Source organism: Urtica dioica, chromosome 7 (assembly GCF_054948205.1).
Source record: "Urtica dioica subsp. dioica isolate 48M chromosome 7, U.dioica_male_clone48M_v1_H2, whole genome shotgun sequence".
Lineage (NCBI taxonomy): Eukaryota > Viridiplantae > Streptophyta > Magnoliopsida > Rosales > Urticaceae > Urtica > Urtica dioica.
This window is the reverse complement of record NC_142762.1, coordinates 22805485-22826640: the sequence shown is the minus strand read 5'-3', so window position 1 is coordinate 22826640 and position 21156 is coordinate 22805485. Positions and strand designations below refer to the sequence as shown.

The following is a 21156-nucleotide window of genomic DNA, read 5'->3' as shown; positions in this document are numbered from 1 at the left end:
TTGGTGAATGACACCGCTCTTATCAAAACACAAAGCCTCCCAATCCGCCGGTCTTGCACGTCTAGGAGCTCTAAGTATTTTGATAAAGTGTCAACGCTGCTAAAAAGGGTAGCGCAGGGCTTTTATAGCAGCTGTACAATTACCTGAAAGTGTGTCTAGGGTTTCCTTACCCATTCTCGCAATAATATCACGCAGTAAAGTCACCAGCGAGGCAATCTGGCAAAACCGAAAACTTGCCAGGAATACTGTCTGCGCACAGGAGGAAAGATGTCTTACCAGAAGCTGGAGCATGAAGACCGACATCTTTCCACACAACTTGCACTAAAAAATAAAGCCAACATATAAAGTAACAACAAGATCCATACAAAGGGAGATCCCATACTAGATATGTGTTTACTACATGTGGAGGGACTGCGATTTCTTGGCATTGCCACATCATCAAATCATGCGAAGATTATAGCATTACATTCATCAAGAGCGACATAACAAAGCACATCCCACCGAAGTTCTTTTTGTTCATTCAAGAGCTGAAAAAGAGCAATGTTATCAACATCCAAAATATTTGTTCTTGTGATAACTCATCTGATCTCCTCACAAAGGCGTTACCCGCTTCAACTTTCAAAAAACATGTTCATGACATTAGAATGCGTAGATTGCAAGATTAATAAATTAACGAACGCATGTCTGGATCAGGGGGAACTTTTGCGTGATTGTACTCTTTTTCTCCTACTATGGTTTTTGTCCCACAGAGTTTTTCCTAATAAAGTTTTTAACGAGGTAGCATGAACACGTAAATATCACAATGAGCAATTCCAAATGGAGTGTTGTAAATAATTTTGGCTTGCTCCATTATTGTGTTGCACCAATAAATATAGTTGGACTGAAATGTCCTAAATTTGCCTATAAGATGAAATATTCATCCCGATCCTCTCTCTCTCTCTCTCTCTCTCTCTCTCTCTCTCTCTCTCTCTCTCTCTCTCTCTCTCTCTCTCACACACACACACACACACACACACACATATATATATATATATAACTATCTAATTTCTTGTCTTCACTATAGTTGCTCTTAATTTTATTTATTTCTTTGGTTTTCATAACAAAACACTATATTTAACTTTTAGAAAAAAAAAACATATGTTTTGGTATATTTAGTAGTGTATTAATATAAACAAGCAACTATATATAATTTTTAAAAGAATTAGTCATTATCATTCCATGTCACTACGAGGCCTAAATCAATTGCTTTAGTCACTCATAGGGAAAGCCAAAACCATCATCGTGATTACAAATAAAATTATAATAAGAATGAATGGCAGTCATGTCTTTTTTGGTATATAGTTATTACACTCCACCTCCTTAATTTATTAAATTTTTCGAAATTAAATAGTTTGAAAACCTTGTATTATTCAAGCCTAGCGCAAGTTTTCAAGATGGTGGTGCTGAATTAGCAACTGAAGTGGAAGAAGCATTGCGTTGTTCAGCAACAGACTTGTCATTCAAACTTTCTTCAACGCTCGCCTTTTTATCAATCTTCTCCCCAACATGGATATCATCTTGAACTGTTATCACAACAGACTGTGTTCCATGTGGGCCTTCTACAATGACCTCCTTCATCTTCTTGTGCTCGTCAATATGCACCGCTTCAGTCTTTTGGCAGGTCTTCTTCTTGTTCTTGCATTTCTTGAGGAAGCAGAATATAGCAGCCGCGAGGACCAGAGTAAAGAACACGCCGCCGATCGACACAAACACGATCACCACGACCGTTGGATAGCCATCTGAGGATGGCGGCTGAGGCGGGAAATCAACGTTGCTCTGAGATGCCATTTATGTTTAACTTGTCTCTTTCCCTTTCTTGGAAGATGAATATGGTTTGGTTGGCTATTGTGTGTGGAGATTAGAGGAAGCTGAGGTTGGCTATTTGTACGGACTCAGAAATCTTAAAAGGTTTGTAGTGATGACTTGACTCTCGGGTTAAGCTTTCTCCTTTGGATTGTTTGCATTGGAAAACACTTCTTTCTCAAAATCAATATTATTATATATAGCAAATGATGTTAATGTTACAAAGAAGGCTCAATCAAATAACAGGAACCACCAAAGAAACATTTATTTGTTGGTTTAAAAAAAATGACACAGAAAGAATTAGCTTCAAAGCATGTTCTTTTTTTCCCCCTTTCTCAGGTTGAAAAAGAGAGGAAGAATGAAAGTAAGAGAAGTTGTCATTGTGATGAGGGAAGAGTGGAGAAGAGGATGTGGTTCCAGGTGTCGGGGACGCCGGGGAGGCACCAGTGGCTGCAGTCGGGGACGGAGGGGTTGTCGCTCCACCGCCCCACGTGCCCGTCGCTGCGGAATGCCCCCATCCGCGTCACGTCAAGCACCGTCACCGGAACGCTCATCTTGTTCACCACTCGGATTATGTCGTCCGATATTGGGCTTTGTTCCAACCCCCTCGTGTCCTCCCACGGAACTCGGGTCACTTTACACGCCCCACGCTTCTTTGACCTGTTTTCCACACACCAAATTTTTCGAAATTTTAACTTCGACAAACAAGAAAGGCATTTCAGTGCAAAATGGTCCATCAAGTATCACGTCGGTGGTTGAAAACATAATAATGACACCTCTTGGTCTCTATCTTATTTTTATGAGCAAAATAGTCCTTTGATATTAGTATGAATACGACACCTTAACAATTGAAAATATATTTCCAAACTCAATTAAATGTTTTTAATTTTAAGATGCATAATTAAAACATAATCTTACTGTTTCATTCCAAAATTGTAAAACACAAAATTTGTGTTTTTTATAGTTGGACCAGCCTTTTTTTATATATAATATATAGCAAGCTATTTAAGGTAACAAATGTGCTTAGTGATAGATTTCATATAAAAAAACTTTTTAAAAGGACTAAATGCTACAAAATCAATAATTTTGCTCAAGAACATAGTTTCGGGAACAATATGTCACTAGTGTACTAGTACAGAGACCATTTGCAGTAAAAAGGCCTATTAAAAATTCCTAATTTGGCAAAAGAATAAACTCTAAAAAAATTATAAGAGCGCCAATGAGCCTGAAATCTTTTGTGAATGTACTTTGACTCGAGATGGAAACATATTTACAATGGAAGTTTCAACCAAGTACAATACTGCAACCAGAACATAGGATCTCGAAGTTTGTAAGACAATCACAAAAAAACGAAGGCTTTTACACTATATGCTCGGCTTCTTTCACATATATACATTTGAAAGTAGCGACCCAGAAAAAATATTGAGTGATAACACATACCCCCAGTGTGATGACTCAAATGTCCGAAAGAACACTTTTGTCCTGTTCGTGTCAACGGTTGCTTCAACCCAAGACGCCCACGTCTCTAATGATTTTTTGAATGCGACGTTGATCGGCATTCCCAGCTTCAGCGATTTACCCACCTGAAAATAGCAACCCCTGTCTGAAAAAGCTAAGTCGGAAATTCTCAACAAACCAAATGATAACAAGGAACATAAACCAAGAAACTTTCGATTCTTTTATGAATCCCATACAACAACATTCAATCCTGAAATTAATCATCCTGGTACGCAATACCATGAAAGAGCTAATAGACATTCATTGTAAGATCATAAGATTTTGGGCCCACTGCATTTTCATTCATCAACTGGCAAACTTCCAAAAACAAAACTCTCAAGATTCCTAAAGACTAAAACAAAAGAGCACTCATGTTTATCCTAGTCTAACATGGACTCCTAAAAAAAGGGAGTGGTCATGTTTTAGGGGAGTTTAAATCTTTTGTACGTGGAGAATTTCGTACAAGAGCAATCGACTGATTCAAGGCCACGCTCTCATCCAATTGATCGATTTCAGGAGCCATTTCTCCTAATATTTTGGAATTTAGTAGCAATGAGAGGATTTGTGAAAGATCTTACAGAGGCTCTCTCTTTGCAATTTTCTTTTCCCTCAAAGCATGCTTAAGTTTAGCGATTCTACAATTGACTTGCATGCTTCGAATGGTATGTATTCAAAAGCTAGAAATGAAGGACAACGAGTTAAGCAAGTTATCAAATAATTACCAAATGTAATACAGTAAAAATGCCCAACGACAAAGAAAGAGTACAGTCGAACTTACATTTCGAAGAGCTTAGTCGGGGTCCACCAATGCCCAGAATTAAACACCAAAACATCGGCATCGCTCCATTCTCTGCCGACGTCATCGATCACATCAAGCCTAAGAGAGGACTTAACTCTCTTCGGCGAACGCCGAGGAGCCGAGCTTGGCTGCACAAGGAACACCGACCGATAGAAATCGATCCTCAGATCAAACGCTCTGAATCGAACACCCAAAAACCGAATCTGCTTCGTGATCTGATTCCCGTTCACTTCGTACACACTTCTCTTATCATCGACGCCCTCCATTAGCATACAAATCAGAGACTCCCACTGAGTCCTGCTCAGCGAATCGCCAACAAAAACGACCCGTTTCCCCCGAAGCCTTTCGAGAGCTTCGCGGGCTTTGAACCTCGGGATTTCGCAGCCCTTTGGCTTCCACCGCCATTTCGTGTAACCACTATCCTTTCTCCCGTTGGCCAAGCAATTGAAGCCTCTCTCAGCGAACGGGCACAGCGTGGAATTGTACAGAGGGTAGGTCTCATCTTGAATCCAATTCCCATCAAAGAGATCACATTTATCGGTCGAGATCTGACGGTTTAGGTTAGACGCGACTGGAATCAGATCAGTCGAGAGTAAATAAATATATACAAATACAATGGCCACAAAGAAGGACAACAACGACCCAACTGCAAAAACGACGTTGAGGGACTGGAAAGCCCATACTTTACAGTGCCTCTTTACAATACCATTCCAAAGCCTGAAAAACTTGGCGTAATAAAGCCTCAATTTCGCTAAAGAATCCTCGTTTTGATTCCTCACCATCTCCATTTACTTGAACGCGCCAAATCCAGAAATCTGAATCAAATCTTGAATTCTAGAGAACGCACCAAAAACATATAGCTAACTTAGAAAGGGAAAAGCATTTCACTCGAGTTCAGGCAAAAAGCTTCAGAAGAAAGCATTGATGAAAGAGTGAGACTTACGGATGGGCTTTCTTCTTGGGAGTTGGTAGAGTGAATGTCATGTTGGTAAATAGATGGTAACAGACATGGACATATCCGTCAGTTTGAGTTGCGCAGCTGAAGCTGAACAGCCATCATCTTGGTCTTGGTGTTGGTCTGAAGAAGATTTGGGTTTTGCACGGTAGATCTATATATGGCAACAACTAGAAGATTCAATATTGCCATGTCGGTAGCTTGTTTTCATTTCTCTCTTTCTTTATATATGCAAACTAAATCTAATAGTACCCATTAATAACATCATCTGTACATTTCTTACCCCCAACTTTTAGTTTTACTTGATTATTGCTAGAGTTCGATCAAAAGAAAATAATTACTGCTAGAGAGCCTGAAAAACGTTTTGTTTATTACTTTATTTGTACAATCACACGAGGGTGCGGTTCACACGTATCTCGAGAGTTATTTCAAAAAATTGTAGTTATCTCACCGTTTAAACTTTGATATATGGTACAAAAGAAAGTGGGAAATCTCATCCTTCCGGTCTTGAAATTCGAGCGGAAGGATTTCTTCCATGGGAAAATGTGAGTGACGGAATTTCATTCCACTAGATGAAGGATGATGACTTCCATAAGCGAAAATGGTTTAGTTTGCACGTACAATTAAGCTTTATTTTTTATGTTTTTATTTTCTTAAAAAATTATGAGCCGTTGGATTTGTAGTAATTGTGAATCCAATGGATCTGAATTGTGCCAAAAATAAATGTCTTATGATCGAAAGGAAATTCATTTCCATGTACTTGGAATGAAAATTTCATTTCCTAACCCAGTGAAATTCGGGTCAACATTGGAAGGAATATTTCTTCCAGTCAAACCCAGAATTTTATACCTCCTAGAAAATGGAAATGCATTTCCTTCCACAAGCCCAGAATTAACACGGTTTCTAGTCGTTTCTCACAGCCTGATTCTTGATCTGACCCAATATGAATAATTAAACGAGAATTTTGCAATTAATTAGTTTCCGCCTTCCACACACGATCGATTCTATTTCAATCCCGCGCCTTATCGTAGTTTATTAGCTACCACAGTTTTCTTCATCGATACATTTGATTATGTGATTTCAGAGAAGTATGTTTGGCAGATCTAGCTTGTTTCATAAATTTGATGTTCCTAGTGGCTTTTGAGTTTATTGGTAGATTTTGAATTGGTATATTTGATTTTGAGTTGGTTTTATGGGTTTGAGTTGATTTTGGTTTATGTTGCGTTGATTTTATAATTTAATTCGAATAATTATTGATTATTGATGGTTTTGTTGATATTACCTTGATTATGATGGATTTCGGTTAATTTTGGGTTTAAGTTGAGTCGATTTTAAATATAATCAAATAAATTGATTATTATGTTGAATATGAATATCTTGCTTAATTAGTGGTCATTTTTTTATTGATTATCGATTATCTTGAAGACGGACGCCACAGAATATTACTCGGACGTCGATGGAAACCGCTTGGTCATGTTTGCAACTTTTGCGACTATGTCATGAATGGAAAAATATTTTTAAAGTTAAGAATTATCTAGGAGTCGACTCACGAAAATACGAAGACGTGTGAAAATCATCTTTCGGAAGTAAGGGAGAAGATGAGAACTACTTCTCAGCAACTCCAAACAAAGAAAGAGAAAAAAAAAACTCTGGATGAACCATTCGAGAGATGATCAATGTATCAGACTAACTAGAGAAAATCTATAGGAATATGACTCCAATGTCTTAGTCCGTTCAATTTTGAAGAGGATAAGACATGAGGAAACTATTGATGCATGGAGGGTATGACATGTTGGCGCCCTGGGTCTTATGGGTCTTATGTGACGCCTCAATGCGTATAAAAGTTATGAGTAGGATCCTCATTCATGAGTATGTTCCAATGAATAATACAAACTCTCATCATTTTCATAACATGATGATGGTCACTCGAGTATTAGGTATGTCACTTTCATATTCCCTAGTTATTTAAACCGTTTTAAACAATCAGACCAAATTGATTAAGACATAAATCGTTTTCATCAAACCAATAGTTTAAAAAACAAGCGATCTTGTCCATTTATCTTTTTTTTATATTTTTTTCCTAAACATACAATTAGTATGTAACAATCTTCCTATGGCCATATGTAACAATGTACCACGGTGTAAATCCTAAAGTAGGCCTCCAAAAATATTAAAATTATTTTAATAATCAAGAGCAGAGTAACGATAGTAAATAGAATTTCTGTATTTCTTTCTCCCGAATACCTTGAACTTTTGTTCCAAATGCTAAATGTCCCTTAGTTTTAATGTCAGAACCCTAATGTCCATTCCACTACGAGGCTACATAAAGCAACATGATAAGATGACATGATCGAAACTCCATTTGTTCGAGTCTAAATGGCCAAAGAAAATTTCTCAAATGGTTTATCTCGGACTTCAAGTTCTTGGTTCGAACTGCTCGCGAGGGTTACCTGCATTAATTACGTTGTGCCTATACTCAGTGGCGGAGTGATGTAGGAGGAGTTGGTGGAAAAAGGGATGAACATCCAAGACCGTTGATTTGCGCAAGAATATCAGTCAATGATTCTCTTTAAAACTTGTTGATTCTTGCACAAATACCGGATTAAAGGCGTCTTGAACTAGTTGATTCACAAAACTACCTAAAATAAAGATTTTTTTTTAGAGAACTCTCTTTTTTCATTCATCAAAATCTTCCTTAGAACATAGGAATTTAAAGATATTTATAGTTTTCTAAAATTTAATTACAGCCTCAAAAACGGAAACAAAAAAAGGGATATATAAAGCCATAATAAATTTGGGATTTAAGCAATATTAAAGCTAAATATTCGAAATTAAAGGAAATAGCTGAAAATAGTAAAGCGTCAATTCGAGGCACCAAATTCTTAAGACATCAATGCATAGAATTGAGTCTTTTTTATTGGGCAGTTTTCACTCGAAATTCACTAGGCTCATATTAATTTTCGACTCTGCTATCTATAGTTGTCATAAATTTCAGACCATTGACATGCATCGTGGAGACATAAAATTGAGTTTAGGGGACAATAATATTTTCAACAAAATTAAAGATGCAACATATACAATAAAACTAGAAATTTATAATAAACTAAGTCACTTCCAACATGGGAATTTCAATTTAGCCAACGTTTCAAAATGTTTAGCCAAATAGCCATTTTTCGCTGATATGGCTAATTTTAAGTGTTTAACATCTCAAATATGCCCTTTCCTCAAATAGAAAGTGGTATTTAACATCTCAAATTGTTTTATTTCCATAATAATTGGTGGTAATAATTGAACAAATAATTTTAAATGTGTATCTCTCTCTCATTGATAATATACAAAGATCTCATTTGTCGCAAGGACTCGTACTTTTTTTTTTATCAAAGTAAGAAATTGTACTTTTTTATCTATTAATTTTTTACTTAAAGGTTTACAAAACCAAAGAGAAATTTCATTTTCTAGACCCAAAAACTATGAAAATATCACCATTAGACCCGTTACTTAAAAAATATCCAAAATTGGACTTTTGGACACATTTCGGACAAAAATACCCTTATTTCAAAATAAACCCTATCTTCTTCTCCAACCACACCATTCTCACTCTCTCACTCTCACTTTCTCTCCAACCACAACCACACCCATTCCGACGCCCATTCCGACGAAACCACACCCATTCCGACGCCAACCACACCCATTCCGACGTGTTCCGACACGCCTCCGACCGAAGCTCCGTCACGCCTCCGACCGAACCACCATAGCTCCAACCTTCACCAAATGACAAAAAAGGTTAGTTTTTTATAGTTTTTTCATGGTTTGATTAGAGTAGGAATGATAGGATACAAGATTTGAGTGGTTGTTAGTTATTTTAGGTTGATTTGAATGAGATTTGGAGGTGAAATTTTTTTTTTTTTTAAATTTCTGGGAATTTTCCGATGAATCCCATCGGAATTCATCGGAAACTGTCGGATCCGACAGTTTCCGATGAATTCCGATGGAATTCATCGGAAATTTCCGACTAGTTCCGACGTTTTCCGACCCTTTCCGACCTCTTCCGATGTATCGGAAATTCCGACGTTTTTTTTTTTTTTAAATGATTTAAGATAAATAAAGAGTTTTTTGTATTTTTTTTAAATGATGAACAACATAATTAATCTAATTAGTTGTTTGTGTAATTAATGATTAGTTTTTTTTAATTATGAACATCAAAAATAGTTGTTTTTTTTCTAATTAATGATTAATTATTTTTTTTATTATGAACAACAATTGTTTTTTGTAAGTATATTTTTTAAATGATGAACAACATACAAATGAGTTGTTTTATATAATTAGTTTTTTTTTTATTATGAATTCTTGGAGTTATGAAGTTTGTTTTTTTTTTTTTAATTATGAATTCATGGAGTTATGTTTAATTCTATTAATATTTTGTGATAATTAAATATGTAGGATAAATTGACGTATTTATGCGACCACGACTTTGCCGGTCGAATCACGTACGGTGGTTCGGGGCATATTAAGACGGTGAAAGAAAAATTCACCGATCTCGGTCTACTTCAAAGGGTCGCGGAGAGTCCCTTCGCTCAATTCTTCGAAGGGAGCACACTAAACTTTTCTACGGTACTTCTACACTCTCTTCTTCTACGTTTGAAGTGTGAATCTAATAAACTCAAGCAACGTGGTAATTGGAAACGTTCTAGCATTCCTCGTCTTATTGTTGAAGCTTTCTGCATTATTACTTGTCATTATATCGTACCTATATACACAGTTACATATTAGCGACGTTCTAGTTAAAACACTTGTAATGACAAAGGGAAAAGTTTTAGTTTTACCGTTTTCCAGGAAAAAATGCTCGTGCCCACCGATCAAAACCGACTTCCTCGAGATACTTAGCCATCTCAACATCTTTTCTCCGCAATTGCTGAAAATGAGCTTCGAAAGCCCTCTTATTGAAGGCATAAGCGGCTTCATACAGTTCAATTCCACAATGATCGGTCTTGAATTTGTGTTGAACATTTAGTTTGAGATGATGGAAGCATGCTCCATGAGGGATACCGGGAAACACCACTTCGACGCCATGTATGATGCTAACATGTCGATCGGATATGAACACCAACTCTTCAACGTCTTCACCGATAGCTTCTCTCAACTTTCTCAAAAACCAAATCCACGAAGCATGACACTCGCTATCTACTACCCCGAATGCAAGTGGATATAATTGTGAATTAGCATCCATCGCAATTGCGCATAACAACTGTCCACCGTATTTTGTCTTCAAAAATGAACCGTCTAATGATATCACCGGTCGACAAGACTTGAATCCTCTACGACACGCCCCAATAGAAAAGAACGCGTACTTGAATCTATCGCCATCTTTCACAAACGCAGTCAGAGTCCCAGGGTTCTTCTGCTCCAACATGTATAGCCAAGATGCTAACTTCTGATAAGATTCTTTTGGCGTACCCCTTACGTATGAAATTGCTTTCTCCCTGGTTCTCCAAGCTTTCAAGTACGATATGTCAACACCCCATCTTGTCTTGATTTCCTCTCTTACGTTATGTGCCGAATACTCAGCCATAGAGCTAATATTGTACTTATCTTTAAAAACGTGACCAATAACCCATGGTGCAGCTCCTCTATGTCCTTCTGTTCGAACCACACGCGCACAAGAATGTCTACTCTCGTACGACGTAATCTGCCACATTTCAGACCACTGCACAACACCCCTCAGCTTCCAAGTGCACATCTCATTTTTGCATATGACATACCATCTACTTCTCGAAGAGGATTTCACTCTAAACTCGAAATTATTTTTTAGAGCAAAAACATGAATCTCTTGCTTCAGCTGCTTCTTGGACTCAAACTCCTTCCCAAGATACATTTCTTCTGTGCTACCTATTGCATTCAATGGTTATAATACATATAACATTACATTATTCATTTAAGAATATAAGTACATCTCATTCTTAATACCTGTCGAAGAATTTGGCAACCGACTTGGATCGTCATTATGTTCTTCCTTCACAAAATCATCGGTTGTGAACTCAGGGGCTTTCCATGAATAAGGCACGCAATCTGTTGGTGGTACAACTTTATGAGGGTTACGTGATTGTTCGCCGTGTCTCGATGGTTCACCCTGTCCCGATGGTACTGTAAAATGTTTTACAAAATCTTCATATTCTTCAGTGTTCACGAACTCTTCAAATTCTGTTCCTTTGTCACAGTTGTTTCCATCATCTAGGTCAAACTTGTCGTCATCATCCAGATCGTTGTTGTGGTAGTCATATCTATCACGCTTGTATACTTCATCGTCTCGATCATCTATTCGACTGTTGCACACGTGATTATCATCTCGATCATTTGTAATAAGATTATGTTGTCTCTTGTTGAGTTCAACACGAGACAATTCTTCGTTCATGACATTTATTCCTTTATCTTTTTTTTTTTGGAGTTAACGCCTTGACTTCTTTCGATACCAAAGTTACACAAAGTGCATAACTTCTACGACTTTTATTCTTCGTATAATACTTAACGTCCATATCGTCCTTCAACAAAGCAGGCTCAATTGGCATATTACCAGCCTCATATGGAACTTCAAACTTTAAGTCATACTTTGATCTGTCTATATCGACTCTCTTGTACACCTTGTCGACTAACTCCATGTAGGTTGTCTCTTTCGAAACTTCAAGCGGAAATGTTCTCGCGTTTTTGAACACGTATAAGTGTCCATTTCTCTCCCACGTGCCGTTAACCATCAATAAAACTGCAAGAAATATCAAAAAAATGCATTAAACTTTGATTTTTTCCAAACTCATCGGAATTGGTCGGAACCGGTCGGAATTGGTCGGAACCGGTCGGAATCGGTCGGAAACGGTCAGAAACCATCGGAATTTTGGTCTTGTCGGAATGTGTCGGAATTTGTCGGAAATTGTCGGAATTTGTGGCTTAAATTTCATCGGAATTTTTACATGATTTTCATCCGAAAAGGTCGGAATTCATCTGAAATAACGTTAAATTCCGGAAACTTTTACCTACATCTACCAACTTTATTTTTTCTATATAAGCTATATGACTAAAGCAATAAAAGATGAATGGAGAAGCATACTTACCCATTTTGAAGGAATTACACCAATTGGATACGCGAAATGATGAAAAAATGATAGACAATGAGAGAGAATGAGAGAGAATGAGAGAAGTAGAGAATGAATTTTTTTTAGTAGTGTTATATGGTCTTGTAAGGGTATTTTTGTCCGAAATGTGTCCAAAAGTCCAATTTTGGATATTTTTTAAGTAACGGGTCTAATGGTGATATTTTCATAGTTTTTGGGTCTAGAAAATGAAATTTCTCAAACCAAAAGCTTTGAGAGCGGCCGATGCCGCGCCGTCACCGCCGATGAAGGCGAGAGACCACGCAGAGAGTTTTGAACCATGTTATAGGCGTGGCTCAAGGTCTTACATCAGCTCGGTGGCAGTGCTTCACCGTCATTGTCTCGGGGTTCACTGTGTGGACTCTCCCTCTCTTGCTCAGGTCTTTCACTTTGTGATTTGACAGTAAATTTATGTTAATATGCCCTCGTCTTGTATAGTTTAAGATTTTTATCTTCTGAATCATTTGTAAATTTCTATTAATTACCGTCAATATGAATTGTTTTTGTATGATTTCTGTTTTTAGCTTATGAATCGTCAGTTAATTTGGTTTAATTATTGTTAATATATATGCTCTAATTTTTTTTTTATGATTTTAGATTTTTAGCTGCTAAATCATTAGTTAATTTGTGTTGATTTTAGTATTTTTGCGATTTCTTTTATCGAATCGTTGTCTCATTATTTGTAGCTCCAGAATGTTTCAGTTTATGCTCCTACTTATTATCTGGATATACCAAGAAAGATTTTGTGAATTTTGGTTATGAAAATTTTTTAATTGCATTTATTAGGAGGTAATTGGTTTAATTTGTGGGATTGTAATTTTTTTTTAATTTATGAAAATTAACATTTAGGAGCATTTAGGTCAAAAGTTAACATGTGTTGGCTATTTAATTAAAATTTTCAAAACATTGGCCATATAAAACTATTCAACTCAATAAAAAGATTACAAATGTTCACAACGAGTTTTCAAGTCCTAAAATTGTAAATGATATAAAATAGCAAAGAAATATAATATACTTACTTGGTTAATGATATAAACTAATAATTAGAAGAATTTTGGAGATGATAAAAATTTAAAAAAGATTGAAGAGGTTGGAGAGTGGAGACATAAATTGAGACTTTCGGTAATTATTTTAGAGAAAACATACATTCTATTTCGGACCAGAACCTATAAAATATTTTGAAAGATGAGGAGTACACACTTGAACTTTAAATAAAAATTATAAAAATTTTAAAAAAAATTTAAAAAAACGTGTACATTAATGGATTAGAAACACACAAAAAAAAATAGTGTATTTTAAGACTTTTTCAAACACGTGTGCATTGAATGTATTCGAAAATTCAAACAAATCATGCATAATGCACACATGAACAAATAACAAAGAATTATAAAATGAAGCAATAAGATCATTAGTCCAATAGTTGATTCTTTTTTAAAAAAAAAATTAAAAAAAAAATAACAAAAGTTTTATTTTATTAGTCCAACATGCCCGCATTAAATTTGAAAGTCCAGATCTACTGTATAACCTGTCTTGTTAGATGTTGTTAAGAACAACAATCAACAGGTAAGAAAAGCAAGTAAATGACACCAAGAGTGGTAACCCAGTTTGGCATCAACTGCCTACTTTAGGGGGGATTTGTATCCCAGTAAAAAGAGTAACTCCACTAGGCAATAGAATGAGTACACACTGGAATACAATGGATGATCATTTTCCACTATTCTTACTCCAAACTATCCTATGGTGTTACTAACCTAGGCTCCCCTTAGATTTGAGCTCTCCTCACTTTTCACTCTTACACTCACTCAGTGTATCAATGTATATTTATAATAACAATAACAGCAACAACGGTAAAAATGCTGGGTTTGTCTTCTGAAAGGAACCAAAACCTAGAGAACAAAACTCACACACACTTTTCTCTATAAGAAATGATTTCGGCGTGTAAAGTGTGTCACCCTACCTAGGGTAAGACATTCTCTTTTGTAAGAGACAGTAAACAAGAATGTCTATGATCAGACACCAGGACAGATGGCACACATCAGAACGAGGACAGACAAAAAGCTGTCAGCGAGGCCATGTCGTGTCCTGGCATAAAGTGACGAAAGATGGTATGTTCGATGCAAGAAACAACACTAGGAACAATAGAGTTGCCTGAAGCAAAACGTCAACCTCAATGTAGCAACAAAATTAATTAACTAAAAATTAAATTAAATTAACTATAATAGTAAATTAAATTTACTGCGAGCTGAGCTATTTTCTTAGTAAAGTGAAATTTTGATTAGAATCTTAAAAAAAAAGGTAATAGATTATCCAGTTGCAACAAATTCTTCATATAAAATATTAAATTGATTAATGATATAAACTAATAATAAGAAGAATATTAATGTTTGAAAATATATGTTGTGCTTAAATGTGTAATTGATGATATGATATATGATGCATGATTGTAAAATTGAATTATTTAAAAATAAAAATAAAAAATAAAAAAAATAAAAAAGAAGAAGAAGAAGAAGAATAAGAAGAAGAATATTGGAGATGATGAAATTTAGAAGAAAAATGAAGATGGTGGAGAGTAGAGACAAAAATTGAGACTCTTTGGAACTGTTTTCGAAAAAAAAGAAATACGTTCTATTTAGAGCCACAAACTATAAAAATATGTTGAAAGAAGAGGACTCGTGCGCTTGTACTTTTAAATAAAAGAAATATAAAAATAAAGGCGAAAAAGGCTTGTTATAGTTCAACTCCAAAGTCCAAAGTTTATGTACAAAATAGAAATTATTGTCATGTATACCAAGGATTTAAAAACCGGGGGAACCGGACGGGAACCGGTCCGGTTCCCCCTTTTTGGAGCTCCCCGGCACCGGAACCACCAAAACCGGAACTTTCCGGTGGTTCCGGGAAAACCATCGCGACCCAGACCATTTGCCAGCTTTCCGACCGGATCCCGCCGTCCCGCCCATTTCCCGACGCGACGAAGGCCAAATCTTCCCAGATCCCGCCGGTAACCCCTTTCCCGGTCCACTTCCCGGCCAAATTTTATTTTTTGATGATTTTGAGTTTAAAACTTGAAATTTCTTGATAATTTTTGAAGATTAAGTATAAATTGATAGTTGTGAACTTAAATGTAGTGTTGATTTAAGGTTTGTGTTCATGATTCTAATTTTTTGTAATTAATCCGAATTATTTGGTAATTTTTTGATTATTTAGTGATGATTAAGGTTATGATGAAGTGGTTTATTGATTTATGAAGATATTTTGTGACTTGTTTTTAATTTTAGAAATTTTGTGTTGATGTTTGTAATTTTTTTGGATTTAATCCGAATTATTTGATAATTTTGTGATTAGTTAGTGATGATTAAGGTTATGATGAACTTGTTTATTGATTTATGAATAAATTTGTGACTTGTTTTTAATTTTAGAAATTTTGTGTTGATGTTTGTAATTTTTTTGGATTTAATCCGAATTATTTGATAATTTTGTGATTAGTTAGTGATGATTAAGGTTATGATGAACTTGTTTATTGATTTATGAAGAAATTTTGTGAGTTGTTTTATCCTACGTACTTTGTATGTTTTTTTTGTATATTTCTTTTCTGAATTCCCCTCGGTAAATACCGGTATTTGACGGTATTCCTCTACGGTAACGGTAAGTTCAACGGTATCGGTTTCCTCTTTTTTTCTCGCTTCCCCCGGTATTCCTTTACGGTACGGGCGGTTACCAGTAAATTCGAAGGCTCGGAACGGTAACGGTAACGGTATTTCGATCCTTGATGTATACACATTTATATTATTTCTTGTCATTTAATTTTAATAATGGGCAGTGGAGATATGTGCACCCGGTTCTGCCCCTTGTCTCTACTATTTTACTATTTTATTAGAGCAGCAGTGAATTAATTTTTCTTTTTCTTCATATTTTCCGACAATTGGTCTTTCCACTTCTTAATCCTTATGGGGTCCTAGACTATTTGTATTTTTGCCTTCTTTCTATCTTTGTAATATCTAAATGAAGTATACACAAGAAAAAAGACTACAGCCGTATTGCGCAAACGTTAAACATGAGTTAGTTCAGAGGCTACTTCCAAACAAAAAAAAAAAAAAAAAAAAAAAAAAAAAAAAAAAAAAAAAAAAAAAAAAGTTAAACTAAATACATCAAAAACCTGAGAAGTTTGACAGGGTACTCTTAAACTATAGCCACACGACCAGTTCCCAAACTGTTATCCCACTTTAACGTTTAAGTTGGCGGGTAAGAATCAAAAGCGTTTGACTATGGGATTTAAATTGTGTTTATGCCATAATTATAAATCCCCACTCATACATGTATTCAAATTCAAACTTGGGTTGGTGACTTGATCAATAAAGATTCACCCTCACTCTTCCGCTCCGCCAGCTAAAAAATAATCCGCGTCCACCGGAGAAGTATCCGCGTCTTTCATGAGGCGGGTCAAACACTTCAAGACACCACGAATCTCATCAATGTCCTCCGAACAAGACTTATTGTCTCCGGCCACGAACACGTGCGTCTTTCGTCCCACCACGATCCAGCTCTGACCGGGCAGCTTCGCGACCCCTTTCTCCCTCATCTCAGTCCTCACCGAGCTGACCTTGTTCCAGTCCCCCGAAGTGGCGTACATATTCGAGAGCAGAACGTACGGCGAAGAGCTCTTCGGGTCCAAACTGAAGAGCTTCTTGGCCGCCCGGCGACCCCTCGGCTCGTCCCCATGAAGCCTGCAAGACCCGAGCAGCGCGGCCCACACCATTGGGTCCGAAGAGAACTCCGTTCCCTCGGCCAACACCTCGGCCTCATCGAGAAAACCCCACCGACCGAGAAGATCGACGGTGCAGGCCACATGGTCCGCGCGGGGCCGGGCGATCGAGCGGAAGATCCGACGGCCCTCGTCCACCTTCCCCGCGTGGCTGCACGCTGTGAGGATCCCGAGGAACGTCACGTCGTCGGGCCTTATCCGGGCCCCACACCTCATCTCCTCGAACACCTCGATGGCCTCTTCGGCGTGCCCGTTCTTCGCGAGCCCCACGATCATCGAGTTCCACGACACCACGTCGTCTTTTGTCCTCATCTCGCGGAAAACCCTCGAGGAGCTCTCGGCGTCGCCACACTTGGCGTACATATCGACGAGCGCACTGCAAGTGGGCTCGTCGAGGTCGAGCCCGGTGTGGAAAACGAGGGCATGGACGGCCCGACCGTCGGTCAGAGAAGCCGATAGAGCGCAGGCACTGAGCGCGGTCGCGAACGTGGCTTGGTCCGGAAGAATGCCGTGATTGTGCATTTCTCGGTACAGACACAGAGCCTCCTCGCTATGGCCGTTCTGAGCGAGCCCCGAGATCATCGAGGTCCAAGTCACTCGGCTTTTTGGATTCGGAAACTCGGAGAACAAAATCCCGGCTTCCAATTCACTCCGAGAGTTCATGTACATCCCCAAAAGAGAAACCCTCAAGAAATCGCAGTCACCGCAAAGGAGGCCAGTCTTCGACACCGCGCCGTGGATTTGCTTTCCGAGCATCGATAAATCGGGTCCGTCGCATGCATCCAAGAGACTTGCAAACGTGATATCGGTGGGGCTCAACTCGAGGGCACGCATATCACGGAGCAATCTAACAGCTTCGTCCAAATCGATCCGGGAATAACCGGCGATCAACGCGTTTGCTGATACAACGCCACGGATCGGCATAAAGGAGAAGACTTTATGAGCGGCTTCGATGTTGTCACACTTCGCGTACATGTCGACGAGGGAGCTTCCGGCGTAAAGACTGGTCTCGAGACCGCACTTGAGCGAAAGACAATGGACTTGTCTCCCCTTATCGAGCGCTTTCCTGTTTGCAGAGGCACTTAATATGCTCGCCACTGACACCTCATCGGGCAAAACCCCGTTAGAAAACATTCTCCGGAACATACTGAATGCCTCGGCCTCGTCTTCCTCCTGAACATACCCCACGATGATGGCATTCCAAGAGACCTTATCGTGATTCCTCATCCGATCGAATTGCTTTCTCGCATCTGAGAGAGCCCCTAATTTCGCGTACATGTCGGTCAATGCGTTCCCGACGAACAAGTTCGACGAGAGCTTGTTCTTCACGACTACCCCATGCAATTGCCGACCCAAATCCAATGACTCAATGGCAGAGCAAGCGCTAAAAATGCTCGTGTACGTGAACTCGTCGGGTGAAATCATGTCTGCTTTCATGTCCCGGAAGAGCTCCATGACCTCTGAGGAGTAGCGATTTTGTGCGTAACCACCAAGCATAGCGTTCCACAAGACAACGTTCTTGCTATCGAGACTATCAAACACTCTCCTCGAATCGCCCACTCTCTCGCACTTTGCATACATATTGATCAGAGAACTACCCACGTAGAAATTAGAATTTAACCCTTGTTTGACCGCGTGAGCGTGGACCAGCGATCCAAAGTCGAGAGCCCGTAGACTAGCTATGGCGCTCAAGATGCTTCCTAGAGTGGACCGCGTGGGTTTGACATCATTCTTCCTCATCTCCGTGAAGAACGCGAGAGCCTCGGGCGCACGGCCGGCTTTGGCGTGCCCCGAGATCATCAGATTCCACGCCACTACGTTCTGCCTCGGCGTCTCCGTGAACAAATCGCGAGCACGATCGAGCTTTCCGAGACCAACACACGCGCTGATTACACTCGCGTACGCAACTTGGTCCGGGACGAGCCCATATTTCTTCATCTGTTCAAATACCTCAATGGCTTGTTCGGGAGAGCCGGCTCGGAGATGCCCGGTAACCATGACTGTCCAAGACACCAAGTCTGTCTTCTTTGCGGCATCGAAAGCCCTGCGAGCGTCATTCATCATGTTGCACTTTGCGTACATATCGATAGCCGCGCCTTGGCAGTAAGAATCGGAGTCGAACCCGGTCTTAAAGACGTTGCAGTGAATCTGCCTTCCGAGATCGGGATCAGCGAGCCTGGCACAAGCGGATAAGACGATGGCGAGCGTGAAGCCGTTCGGGAGAGCCTCGGATCTCCGCAGGGAAACAAACGAGTCAACGACCGATTCCAGCGAACTCCGTTTGGAGTGCATTGAGAGTATGGAGTTCCAAGCAAACACATCCTTTGTCTCGAGCTGGTCAAACGCCTTTCGGGCTGAGCTTACTTCGCCGGACTTTGAGTAGACGTCGACGATGGCATTTCCGAGCAGCCATTTGGAGGAAACTCCAAGCTTCAACCCCTGAGCGTGGATGGCCTTTCCGGTTCTCAACGCTCGAGATTGCGGGTCGGGTAATTCGTCGAACATGTGGTGGGCTCTGATGTTTTTGCACAGTTCCAAGCAAGCCTCCGAGAGATGAGCGGGATAGTCGAGCCCGAGAGTTGGGTGTTGCAAAGGAGGTGACAAGTTTGACCCGCCATGGAAGAAGCGAGTAGGACGTCCCTGGCGCATTGACTCGGACGATCTCCCTCATGACTCGCTCATCAGAAAACTATTGCGTACATTTACCATATTATGAAATTTCACGTCTTGCTCACATTATTACGTTATTTATTTTTTTTATCTTTTGTCAGGGAGGTAAATCGTATACCCATGGAAAATTTACGTCAAAACTACCAAATCAACGCCGCTTTATCAAAATCAATCATAAAGAAATTTTGTTCTCTTCATTTCTCTCAATTCATGGCTCTTGGCTTTAATTTCCAAGTATTTGCCTCATTTCACTAATCTTTCCCATTTGGTTAAGAAGTTTTTTATTTCCTTCTTCAATAGAACTGATGGTGATAGTGGGTATCATTTTACCATTTAATTTCATTTTTAGTTTTGAAAATATACTTTGTGAAAGACCTAGATATTTTTTTAGACATGTTTGGAAAAAAAAATGGATGAAAATATAGCTTGTGGAAGACAATATTTATAGTAAAACGTAGATAACTCAATGAGTAAAGCTTACATAATTCACGCTCTCCGGTTCTCACTCTCATTGACAAAAGCTTTGCAAGATTTTCACTCTCTCGTCTTCTTGTGAAAGGATTTGATAACTCATTGACATTAGTCTTACAAGATTCTCACTCTCTCATCCTCTTGTGAAATGATAAGACCACTCAATGACAAAAGTCTTGCAAGATTCTCACTCTCTCGTCCTCTTTTGCAATGATGTGATAACTCTATGCAACTAAACTTACAAGATTACCACTCTCCCGACATCTCGTGAAATAATGTGATAACTCAATGACAAAAGCCTTACAAAATTCTCATTCTCTCGTCCTCTTGTGAAATGATTTGATAACTCAATGATCGAACACTTTTCTTACCTCCCACTTCCTTTCTATAAAGTATACACGATTTCAATAGTTTATCAATGATTATAATCAAGTGAGAGATAAAGATGCACACATTGCACTTCGAAATGTGATCATTTGAGGAAGCGTATTCTAATTCCGATATATAGTTATGATTTTTTTTTTCATTTGTATTGTTGTACTTTTTTTAATGAATGTGTTTTGTTGGACTTTTATTTATTTAATAAATATTTGCTTAGTATATATGTATTTATATTTAAATTATTTATGGACCAATGCAAATATAGAACAATTCCAAATTAAAATGATCTAGTTGAAAACAACAAATAAGTTAAGAGTATAAAAATAAATAAGAGATAAATGGAATATTAAAAGAATTTTACATATGCAGTTGAAAATAGAGTTCGATTGAAGATGATGTTCTATTTGATGTAACATTTACTGCAAAATGCAGTAGAAAATGCAATACTCGGTTGGAGATGCACTAAATAACCTTATGAATAAATGACACTCGCCCCCTAAAGTATGGCGCTCCTGACAATACGCCCCTGGAAATATAAAATCGACCATATTGCCCCGTAATCTTCATTTTATTCTCATTTGCATCCTTCCGTCAAAAAATAGGTCCAAATGTTAGTTAACTACTCACGTGTTAGGCACATGGT

At 38.4% G+C, this 21156-nt stretch overlaps 4 protein-coding genes across 4 annotated transcripts; all 4 read right to left on the bottom strand.

Moving 5' to 3' along the window:
- Nucleotides 1-1273: 1273 nt before the first annotated feature.
- On the bottom strand, nucleotides 1274-1981 carry TED6 (tracheary element differentiation-related 6). The gene has a single exon (XM_089620689.1). It carries the CDS (start codon nucleotides 1825-1827, stop codon nucleotides 1429-1431), a length of 399 nt encoding a protein of 132 aa, XP_089476815.1. The 5' UTR covers nucleotides 1828-1981; the 3' UTR covers nucleotides 1274-1428.
- A 66-nt stretch (nucleotides 1982-2047) lies between these two features.
- Nucleotides 2048-5315, bottom strand: TBL7 (TRICHOME BIREFRINGENCE-LIKE 7). Its single transcript, XM_089620688.1, has 4 exons — nucleotides 5082-5315; nucleotides 4118-4972; nucleotides 3283-3441; nucleotides 2048-2502 (listed from the first exon to the last, which is right to left on the bottom strand). Exons 2-4 carry the CDS (start codon nucleotides 4924-4926, stop codon nucleotides 2220-2222), a joined length of 1251 nt encoding a protein of 416 aa, XP_089476814.1. The 5' UTR covers nucleotides 4927-4972; nucleotides 5082-5315; the 3' UTR covers nucleotides 2048-2219.
- A 4410-nt stretch (nucleotides 5316-9725) lies between these two features.
- LOC149390444 (uncharacterized) lies at nucleotides 9726-10896 on the bottom strand. Its single transcript, XM_089619773.1, has 2 exons — nucleotides 9917-10896; nucleotides 9726-9840 (listed from the first exon to the last, which is right to left on the bottom strand). Exons 1-2 carry the CDS (start codon nucleotides 10828-10830, stop codon nucleotides 9726-9728), a joined length of 1029 nt encoding a protein of 342 aa, XP_089475899.1. The 5' UTR covers nucleotides 10831-10896.
- Nucleotides 10897-16310: 5414 nt separating this feature from the next.
- Nucleotides 16311-19754, bottom strand: LOC149390443 (Pentatricopeptide repeat (PPR) superfamily protein). The gene has a single exon (XM_089618628.1). The coding sequence runs from the start codon at nucleotides 19638-19640 to the stop codon at nucleotides 16596-16598; it is 3045 nt and encodes a 1014-aa protein (XP_089474754.1). The 5' UTR covers nucleotides 19641-19754; the 3' UTR covers nucleotides 16311-16595.
- Nucleotides 19755-21156: the final 1402 nt, after the last annotated feature.